This window comes from Tigriopus californicus, chromosome 10 (genome assembly GCF_007210705.1).
Source record: "Tigriopus californicus strain San Diego chromosome 10, Tcal_SD_v2.1, whole genome shotgun sequence".
Lineage (NCBI taxonomy): Eukaryota > Metazoa > Arthropoda > Copepoda > Harpacticoida > Harpacticidae > Tigriopus > Tigriopus californicus.
In genome coordinates, this window is record NC_081449.1 from 14,735,463 (window position 1) to 14,747,064 (window position 11,602).

The window sequence follows — 11,602 nt, forward strand, 5'->3', positions numbered from 1 at the left end:
CACCAATTACTTTGCTTGCACGTGGGAGTAGGGGACCTCCTAAACAGGCCTGTTAGCCAAACTGGATACCATGGCCATGGAGGCATCCATCCCCAATCTCTCGCGTGATCAGCTCCAAGCATTCTGCAACACACAAAATCCAACCCTTGAGTGTGTTAAGGCCAATGTTGCTGCGTATAAAAGGTCCAAATTCGCAGCAGAGGAGTTCACTGAGGCCGTCAACAGCGTTCAGCAACAGACGGGTGGACAAAAGGGTGACTACAACCAGAAGGAAAATCCCCGGTGCATTGTTTGTGGATTTTGAAGGGCCAGTCAGTCTTTGTCAATGATTTGGTTTCTGATCACATGACTCTGGGAATGCTATGTGACTGACTTTATTCTTGGCTAGTATGGCTTTTATATACATGACTAGATTAACTTGAATGAACATGAGCATCAATTCAGATCATCTCCCTCACACACAGGGGCTAGGAGTTCATTCAGGGATTCACGGGTCTATCCCGGGATTCACAGGTCTATCCAGGGATTCACGGGCCCATCCAGGTTCATGGGTCCATACGGGCTTCATGGGCCAGCCAGGGTTACGGGGCAACCGGGGTTACAGGGCAACCGGGGTTATGGGGCAACCAGGGTTACGGGGCAAACATGGTTATAGACCATTGGGGCCAACCATCCGGGGTTACAAGCCATCCGGGGTTACGGTCATTCATTGTGGGATCACGGACCAACCGAGGGGGGGTCACATGCAGCCGGGAAACCCTTGTCAATTAGCTCTTCTGATGATACTGTTCCTCAGGATACCACCATGGCTCAGCCTATTCACATGCACTATCGTTCTGAGGCTGATGCTACCATTGAGAGGCTAATCAAGTTGGGACAATCTTGCGTGTGGAACATGCAATGACTCAGCACATATCAGCACACTTTGTGCCAAAGCTAGCAGCAAGGCTGATCTGCGGCTGGTCACTGATTATTGGCAAATCAATAAATTCATCCACAGACCTGTGACACCAATTCCGTCAGTAAAGGACATCAAGAATATAAGTGCTGATCTTCTGCAAGATGGACGGGGTCATTGAATATATCCAGGTCCCTTTAGTTAGATGAAGATTCTTTGGATCTGACGACTTTCCTTCTTCCTTCAAGGTGCTACAAATATCATTTTGCACCAATGGGAATAAGTTCCAGCAGGGATCACTGGAAGATTGTCTTTTTGTCAGCGGGCGCCCATGGTGTCAAAAAAGTGTGAACGACGTGTTAATTGGAGCTCCGAGCATTCAGGCTTTACTGGAGCACAAACGAATTGTCCTACGTCGTTGCTGTGAAAAGGGCATTGTTATGTCACAACTGATCTTTGCCGGGTTCCGTGTTGGCGGGGGCGGTGTCAAGCCTGACCCTGCAAAAGTACCTGCCTTAAGTGACTTCAAAGCCCCCAAATCCGATCCGATCCGCACGCAGCAGCACCTCTACGACCCCTGTTTCAGAAGAAAAACGCTTACTTAGGGCTTGATGTGTATTAAAAGGCATTTGAACAATGCAAGAAAATTATCACGTCGCCATTATTAGTCCAGCCCTTCGCCAACGCCTCCTGCATTCATGGGCTCAGTTTCTTGCTTCTTCAGCGAGGAAGGTGGGTAATGCCTCGTATAGTACAATGTGGCTCGTTTGCACTAAATTCAGGGCAAATGAATTAAGCCACACTCGAACTGGAATAGCTATTGTGCGTGCCGTACAAAAGTGCGAGTTTCTCCTGCAAAAACTTTTCGGTCTTTACCAATCATTAGAGTGGGTAAAAACATTGCACTAAAAACGACCAAATATTGAAACTATATGCAATCCAAACAGCTGCAAATATTTAGAATATGTTTATTGCTGAAAGGCATAAACATACAAGTAGGACTTCAAATTTCTGTTTCTTGAAATGCACATTTGCCTTTGAGTTTGGTCCGATAGTATTTTTGGCTTCATTTTGCCTCCTCAAGTTCTCGAGATGAAGAGCAAAATATCACTCCAGTGTGACTAAATTGTTAGATTCCTCAGGATGGGATGGATTTTTTTTGGTTTGGTTCAGTTTTTCACCGGCTTTTTTAACCGTTACTGGCAATGTAATCCCCAGTACTATTAAAATGAAAGATTATAATTCGTCGATCTATTGTCTTTCAATCTTTATTTGATATTTGCTCCACCAACGAGTTTGAATTGGCAGATTGAGCTAATCCTTGAATGTAGGGTTGATCTGGAATTCTATTTAAGAATTGGTCCAAATCTCTGGTCAATAAGGCCTTCGCATTCCCTACGAATATTAGAGCGAAGCAAATTAAACAACAATGAAGGAGCCGAGAAAGAAAACAAGTGGACTTCATTGTTCTAACTAGTCTGGATTCTCGAGGGCTAGAGGGTGCTCTCAAAACGCACATTAAGCCTCTACGGTCATTAGAATTGACTCAAATCCTGGGTTGGGACAAAGCTCGTGGATGCTTTTGAAAACGTTCCTACTTTGACGTTCCTACCTTCTCTGAACACTGTACAGTCCCAACTTTTTTAGTTTCTTCTTTTTCCTAAGAAAAAGCTAGTTAGTCAACGCCAAGCTTGCTAATTAGATTTCGCACCAATCAATCAATGTTCAACTTTTCTTCTTGTTTGAAGGTCACTTGGGGTGGTTTTCAGGACTTGCCAATGACAAAGGGGTCTAATTCTACTTCTTTCTGAAACAAAGGTATAACTCTCTTTGTTCAACGATGGTCCTAATTCCTCATGCACATTCTGAAACTTCTGAAATATCTGTCAACCGCTAAAAGATAATATATGTTGTTGCTTAACCTCCAGGGGGTTCCCGTGTGAGAACAATCTAAATCACTATGAAACACCCCGTAGATAGCGCAGCCATCAACCTGCCTTAGTAGAAAAGTCCATTGGAACATAGTTACTCTAGTTAGTAAGATTCATGGATGGCCTAGCTGCAGTAAGAAAGCACAAAAAGTCATTTTTACCCTTCTTCCTATTCTCCTCAATGGTTACACCTCTCGATGAACGCGCCTTATTTCTGCTAGAGGCCATGATCTTTTGAATTAGATGCCATGGCACTTAAGAGTTAGACCAAAAATCTACGAATTCATGAGTTTAGTTCGTGAAGTGCCAAATTGGGATAAAATGTGCAAAATAGCACCCACGGGTTTGAAAACGTATAAAAATTTGCTCTTTGAGAAATGGCCAAAATATAAAAAAAATACTCTTTTTATAAACTAAAACTAAACGTAGTGATGAGGCCATAACTCAATCCAGGTTTGATCATCTTCTTTGAGCTGGTCGTTGGAGAGGCGTGGGATGTAACTTCGCCGACTTTCGCGTTCGATTCGGTAGTAGAGAAAGTGGGGAAAGGTTCTGCGGGCGTGATCGTTAAAAAAATAAGATGAGGCACAATTTTCGCCCAAATGATTAATACAAATTAACAGGTCTTGAATGACACATTACCTTTTTAATAACGCTAACGGTTACTCGTTACTTTTGTGAAAACTTAACGGAAACAGAAAGGTTTTTGCCCTGCTGTTACCATCACTTTTTTCTTGTATAAACGAGGGAATAAAAAATATCTGAAGATTTCTGACCCGATTTTTTTAAAATTCCGTCTCAAACGCAATGCTTTATTTGCCACTGATGGGATCAAATAAAGATTCACAGAAGTCATTATTTTCACGTCATATTTCATAGCTGTTAGAATAAATTGGATAAACGTTTTTTGCACTTTTGGCCCTCTTTTTCTGCAAAAGTAACGGGTAACGGTAATGCATTACTTTTTCTAAATAGTAATAAACGATTGAAGCCCTGCAAATGAATGAGACACTACAACATAACACACCAAATTGATAGAGAAAAAGAAAGAGATTGCCCTATGACACGCGAGAAAAAGGGACAGTCCAGTCAGTCAAGGCTTTTTCCTGCACTATTTGACAAATATTTGGCACTTTTCTTCAACATTCATCTTGCATTGCCGTCAAAAGCTCAAGAAGACGCACGAAGTTGAGTTCTAAGAGGGCGCTACTTTCCGTTTCTCAAAAGTCGATATGCTCAAATTACACTGCATAGCAGTGGTTGGTAGATTAGTTATCACTTCCTGAAAGTCTCATGTTTGTCCCTTCAATCTTGTCACTATTAATGTGTTTCAAACCGGAATATCAGGTTTTCATCTTTAGGGACCTCGGTTAGGGCTTCCATTACGAGGCAAGTGGCAAAACGTGATCTTGCTGTCCAGGCCTCGAAACCAGGGCTGCGTAAAGCTCGTTCCTGATCTTGAGTTATCATTTCTGTACCCTTTTCGTTTAAATTGGGAATTCCACTACAGGTTCTTTCAGCTAAATAGCTGATTTTCCGGTTCGAGCCCCATCACTAGACCACTCAGATCTATTGCAAATTAAGTACCAGACCAGTTTATAGATTGATAAACATACTCAAGGTAAACATACATCATAAAAAAAAAATAAGAGGTTGAGCGTTTTCCAGGGCTTGAATCGGTACAGAAAAAAGTAAAGCGTTACCCTAACATGCTTTCAAACTCCAAATTCATTTCCTGGTCGTAACTCACTCCAGGCCAATTTGGCATTGTGGCAAGGCTGATTAGAGAGGTGCGGGATTGGACTTTTTGACTGAGTTTTCTTTCACCACCAAACAAGATATGCTTTGTTAACAGATTGAAAATAAGCACTACATAGTCGAGGTAATCCTGCCACCTGGCGACCAGAATTGACCTCGAAGTCAGCTGTTTCTTATGATTTGGTTTTGGGTGGGCAGATTTTGAAGCTCACAACCGTCAGGATGGACATTTTCCCTTGTTTTGAAGACATTTCAGCGTCATGAAACTAGTTGTACTCCTATTGAAAGGAAGTTTTTCATCCAGTAAATGCAGTAAATGAGACGCAAGAGGATGGATAACATCAGGTGATGTCGATCATACCATGATTCTAAGACATTGATTGTCCAGAAGAACATAGAAACCGCCAAAACGGACATTTCCTTTCATTTTCGAGATACTTCATCACCAGATCGTAACCAGGCTGGTCAGGTGTTTTTCAGCCAGCAATGCTAGCTCGTGGTTGATGCTAAAAATATGCTAATTGGAATTCAAAAATGCTAGAACAATGCTAATTTTTTCAAGAAAAGCATGTTATTCATGGTGCTCATAAAGGATTTCAGTTTCACAATTCAATTATATTTGGCACTCTTTGACAGGGTATGTTCAGGCAATATTTTGAAAATCATATTTTTAGGCAAAAAAAAGAATAACTAAAATACACATAAATCTAAAGAAAAACCTTGCAGTAAAATTTGATGCTGTTATGTTTATGATACTCTTCTAATTTTGAACCCCAAGACTTAGGCGGGGACACAAAAAAAGTGACATGTTTTATTTGAGCAAAAAATGTATTTTCAGGATTTGAACAAGTTTTTATTGCAGCCAATTACATTTGTCCTTATTGCCAAAAAATGCTCTTCTTGGGTGAGATTAGATCATGAAAATAAGATAAATTGTTTTTCATTGTGCATTGTACTTTAAAGCGGATATAAGCAAGAGCTGTAATAAGTTTCTTTATCCATTCAGCTCAATTGTTGTCTATCTCCTCTATTTTGATATTTTTTTGCTATTTTTGAATCTTGTGATTTGGCTTGCCTCAAATGTGTGGGGTGAATACTTTTCGGAAAACAATGAAACTAACCAAAATATTAATGTTCATTTGAATATTACAGTGAAATACATTTACTTAAGGAGTGGTATTTCGTCCTTATACACGCATTAACCATTTTAATCAAGTTTTTGAGTTTTGTTAGCTAACCCAGATCTTCTTGTGTGTCAAAAATCTGGTTACAAACAGAAGTTTGGCTAAATCTCCCTTAGAATTGAGAAGCAATTAGAATAAATCGTTTGCTTGCTTAATGTGAAGTAAACATTCCATAGGAAATCCAATTGTGGCCACAGCATATCAATGTCATGGAATGGGAAAGGGATCCAATGGAAAAGCATTGTTAACTTGTTAACACCGCCAGATGTAGTTCCCTGGTGATATCTTTTTTTTGCTTTTCTTCCCTTTTGGTCAATTTTTGAATGAAATAAAGCTAGGAAAATGCTAAAATGCTAGACAAGATTTCACAATGCTTGGACCATGCAAATAATGCTAGCTTAATGCTAAAAACCAGACCAACGCTAAAAAAATCAAATGCTAGCGGCATTGAAATAATGCTAATTTTCAAAAATTAGCATCGAAAAATGCTACCTGGCCAGCCTGATCATAACAAACAGCTGACTTTGAGGTCAATTCTGGTCGCCAGGTAGCAGGACTACCTCGACTACGTCTTTGTAAATCAACAACAAACCTATCCGCAAATCTTCATTAAGTTATTGTCTTTTTCATTAGGCGGAGGAGGCGCCCTCTGCTTTGTCTAGGTGCAGACAAACAAGAAAATACGCTCTATGATGACACACTTTATCAAGAGATTATTAAATCAACAATTCCTTATCCAAGTGCTTGGGCACAATGAATAGTCAATCAGCTCTTCTGGGAGACGTTTAAAATTCTCTATTGGTAAAATTCCGAATAAATATGACATGTAAGTAATCATTTTGCAGGAGGTTGTTGTTTGATTGATAACAAGCCAACACTTGCAATCATCATTTTCAACAAAATAGTACTTGAGAAAGCATTTTTGGTGATGAACTTTTAAAACATCACTTTCTCTGGACTAACCATTAGCTTTTTAGCGCAATTTCATGCAAAAAGACCATTTAGTCCACTTGGCAGAAAATGGTGGCACAACATGGCATGAAATCATTTTAAAAAAAGTTGGCACAAAAATGCAAAGAATAGAAATCTTTTGACCCAGTTCAAACAACAATTTTTTATCAAGCTTGCATACGTTTTCCGTCTAAGATTTAAGTCAGACTTGGACAAGTTTTTGACTAAAATTCCGGATCAACCTTATATTCAAGGATTAGCCAGATCAGCCAACTCCAATTTGTTGGTCGATAAAATAATATATATAAATAAACGTCAAGTATAATAAATAATCTTCTCGTCTTGAACTGCTGGGATTCCAATCCCGGTAGCGGTAAGGAAGTCCCCACCATAAAGAAAAAAAAAAACGTCTAATTGTAACCTTGGCATACTGGGAGGGGGATTTTCCATTGAGGCAAGAAATTGTTTAAGAAATATCACTCAAGCTGATGTATGTTCAAATTTTGTCAGAACAATCGAACAGGGTTGCCATGAGGCTAATCTATTTTCAGTCAAAAGGACTTGATAATAATCGAAATTTTACGTCTGACACATTCAAATATCATTCCCAAGTGAATGTCTAGATGTACATTCGTTTTGTCATATGTTTCGTGTGTTTTTACATCGCGTTATCTCGCAAAGGCAAGTGGTTCCTCCTTGGCGAGGTTCAAACTCTGACCTCCTGCAAAGTTGGATTATGATTGTCCTCCTCGAAGGACGATTGGCGACTGTTCTTGTTGAAGAACGATTCGTGACTAGTCTCAAAGATAACTCTTTGTTAGCTTTACAATTGGAGGTTGTTTGGGGAAGCCTCTTGGGGTTCTGACACCCTCCGCGTCGGATATGAGAAAGTCGTGAAAGTCGCTTGTTGATGACAGGGATTTCCTCTTTCTCCTCGCTTCAAACATGTACGCAAAATTCTTCATCCATGGATGTAGCTGGGCTGACCAGACCCCAGGATGCTGGAGCTTTTCCTTGGTGATGTGAATGACGACGTAGAGATTGATTCTCACCGAATCCCAAAACTCGAATGAAGCTTCTTATCCAGTCGAGAACACCTTGCCTTGGATTTGTTGATAAAAAACATTGGTTGCCCCACCTTTGCTCTCTTTGACAACCCTGAATGCTAGGTAATTCATTTTCATGGTGCTTATTCCACTTGTGCAATGTCCACCACTTTTATATGGTCTCACATAGAGCCACTATAATAGAAGAGTAAGCGCATGAGATTTTTGGTCCCAAAACGTCGTTTCCATTGTACTGTGATTTTCAGTTCACCCCCAAGGCGGCTTTTCCTGTGTTATGTATTTACTTCATTATTGTTGAACTCAGCAAGAAAATAAATCGGGTGCAATATTTTTTTAATTCTATAGTCTTTACGACCGTAAAAAATAAAATTTAGCTGATTCGGAAGGTTCAGATTCACAATTGATGCAACCTTAGCCCTGGATTGGCAAAAGTGATGCATACATTTTGTTAAACTACCATTTGCCAAGCTTCAACTTAAGGTAGAGCTAAGTGCATTTTCATTCGTATTCATTTCCTTTGTTTAAAAATGTCAAGTTTATAGAATTGAGAGTGAAGTAAAAATTGAAAGTGGTGTTGAAAACATCAACTAACAAGAATGTTGGCATTCAAAACATGCTCCGATACGAATTTGGCGTTCATGAATGGGCGGACACAAAATTCTTTACTAAATTCCAACGCACCTTCAGGCCTACATCCTTGCATTGTGCGTCAGACCAGGGAGATAACATTAGCTTAAATCAGGTCGAGTATGATTACACATTTGAATCAATACTCGAAACATTTGTTTGATGAATAAATGTAGACAAGTAAGCCAAAAAAGGATAGCACAAATGTAATGAAAATAGGCACCAACTGGACATAAAATCTTTCACCATCATCATAATAAATAGTCTACAAAACTATATACAGTCACCCTTTTGCATCGCCGTTTCCGGTTCATGTGCCTTGAACGTAGAAACCTTTGATTTGCCTTCAGGATTGCCAAAGTGAACTCCAAACATGGCCCAATTCATCTCAGAAAGGGGCGATGAAACTAGTCATGCAGATCATCCAATTCATTTAACAGCACGCACACAAAAAATATTTCGGCGTAATAATGAGTTCCTTACTGCATCCTGGCATTAGATACAAAGTCTTGACATTTGCTATGACAATGTTTTAGATTGTGGCATCCCTGTGAACACAGCCGAAAGCAGGGTTGCGTTATCAGGGATTGTCAATCTTCCGGCCCGACTAATTTGTCATTTTAAAGGCCTTGAAGACTATAGATTTTTTTTAAATGCACCCAATTCATTCTCTTGCTACCATTTACAACAATGAAGTAAATACATAAGACAGAAAATGCCGCCTTGGGGGTGAACTGAAGAATCACAGTACAATGGAGAAGACGTTTTGGGACCAAAAATCTCATGCGCGTACTCTTCTACTATAGTGGCTCTAGTCTCACAGATTTTCTAACAAGTGAAACAGCTGATTTCAGGGTAATATTTCTAACTAATTGGACAACAACCGCATTACAGAAAATAATCTCAATTGATCAACGTAGTTTGAAAATGCTTGCATATGTTATGTCCCTAAGGACACATCCCTAACCCAATAGGCACCTTTAAGCTACAGCTGACTGATGACGTCATCTTTAAAGGAAAAGTAAACAAATCTCCTGGGCGGTCACTTTTTATTGCTACTAAGACTATTGAACACATTTAGCATTCATTCCTCCAAAATTTCAGTGAACGATGTCTGCTAAGCCAGGTAGTCACTACTGTTTATTGGTTTTGGGCCATCATGATCAAAACTCCAAAGAATAATCCGCAATGGAATCTATGGATTGAAGTTGTTCTGCCATTACACTCAACGTTCAAGAGTTCTGGAAGGATGGATGAATCGCATCCACGGGAGTCTGTTACAATCAGTGGACTCGGGCAAATTTTATTCAGAGGCCATTGCAGTGGGCAACTCTTCTTAAACATGATGTTCACCCACCCTTTTAGCCGTCTTTCCGGATTGGCCGAGGATAGGGATCTCCTTCCCAAATTCCAATTTGATTTCCAGAGCAGCCGCTCTATACCACCTCGGCAGTTACTCTCCTCTATGAAATTGTCCAATCTTTGTGGATCTCTCCTCTAGCACCATCAACCCAACTTTCCCCCACCAACCATTTCAAACCATCAAAAGTCAAAGCTAGGGCCAGGATCAAAAACATGTCCAATAGACTTCCCATTGGCTTGCTGGGGTACCGTATTGGTAGAGCATCTGCTTTCCAATTTGCAAATCCTGGTTCGATCCCAGGCTTGCCAAGTCCAAGCTTCTCTGTAGTATTTGATTACAGCATGAGTTGCTGCTTTAACAGCTTAAATGGGCGAACCTGCGGTCATTCCCGAGGGTAAGGTAATAATTAATGTTGGGCTGTGATGACGAGGCGGGAATATCCCTCAATTGGGACACCCATCATTCAGATGGCGCCGAGCGAGAGAGCTGCCATCTGACTTCATAACAAACAAAACAAAACAAAAAGACTTCCCATCAAGAATCTTCCCTCTCTAATAGTTCTTCTACTTTTTCGGACCTACATCAACCCAATTTTCCTCTACTGCCTTCCGCCCAATCCGCCCTCAAATCCCTCGATGCCACCTCCACCAAATTCCTCAAACAATTTCTGTGCGTTCCCCAATACGCCAAAAATGCATGGAGGTATTTTTACAGCCAAAAATCGGGCTGACCAGGTTAGTGTCCCAATGTTGGGAACCTGACCTTTCTGGAGGTGATGTCCGGACACAAGTGGTCCTTCTTGGTCAAGGACGTACTAACACCCTACTGTCCTTGGCCTGACATCCCTTTGGAATATTGGCGGTCACGCACGTTTTTCCGGCTCCGGTCCAAATGTCATCAACGGCGGGAGATGAAACAAGATCTGTTCAATCTGACCCACCCAATCTTCTGCAGTAATCAAGATTTTCATCGCTTGTCTCCACCCAATTGTTTATGTACTGGCTGTGATTCTCCTCTTCACTTTTTTCATGTAGACTAAGCTTGAAGTTTCACTTCACTTTTCATTCATGTGGAAAGGTGTATTAAACAAATTCAGCATTTCAAGATACTTGACTTCACCCACGAAACCTTTTGCAACATAATGACATAACGGTTCAGCGTGCTCAATTATTTACATAAAATACAAGATTCGAGTCTGATTAATAATGGTTGACAACAAGTATCAACCCAAGATTCCAATCAAGATGGAAGACGACTGTCCCAAGAATCTCCGTCGATTTGATTAAGCTGTTGTATTAGGAAATGAGATGTGACAAGTGACCGCCCAAGGACGAATCAAAATGGAGGTTTCGTGACCATTTTTCTCAGAAGGTTGAGTTTGACATCAGCTTAAAGGTCCCTATATACACGGAGGGTTGAATCATCACGTCCGTTCTATTCAAGATCAATATTAGAGAGAGCAAGAGAGACAGAGAGAGACAGACAGAGAGAGATAGAGAGAGAGGAGAGAGAGAGAGAGAGAGAGAGAGAGAGAGAGAGAGAGAGAGAGAGACAGAGAGAGAGACAGAGAGAGAGAGAGAAAGACAGAACAGGACAGCTGCATATGCGTATGTGCTTGTAATACAAGTACAAACCAGTATGAAAAGGAATCCGAAGGACGAAATCCTAACTTTGTGTCTTTATATAAAATATTTGGAGTTAAACCTAAAAAAACGTAATGATGAAAAAGTGTTTGAATTTTTAACGCCTTGAAAACAACAAAATATTTTGGGAAGCCTTTGTCATGTAGGCACGAGAAACAAATAGAACTTATAGAATGCCTT

The 11,602-nt window shown here is 40.4% G+C and overlaps 1 protein-coding gene across 1 annotated transcript in view; it reads left to right on the top strand.

Annotated features, from left to right (window-relative positions):
- Positions 1 to 1,411: 1,411 nt before the first annotated feature.
- LOC131888661 (carbohydrate sulfotransferase 1-like) overlaps positions 1,412 to 11,602 on the top strand; it is an 11,652-nt gene continuing 1,461 nt past the window's right edge. The window contains exon 1 of the mRNA XM_059237577.1: positions 1,412 to 1,630. Coding sequence (XP_059093560.1) covers positions 1,597 to 1,630 — 34 coding nt within the window. The 5' untranslated portion in view covers positions 1,412 to 1,596. The remainder of the gene's footprint in view (positions 1,631 to 11,602) is intronic.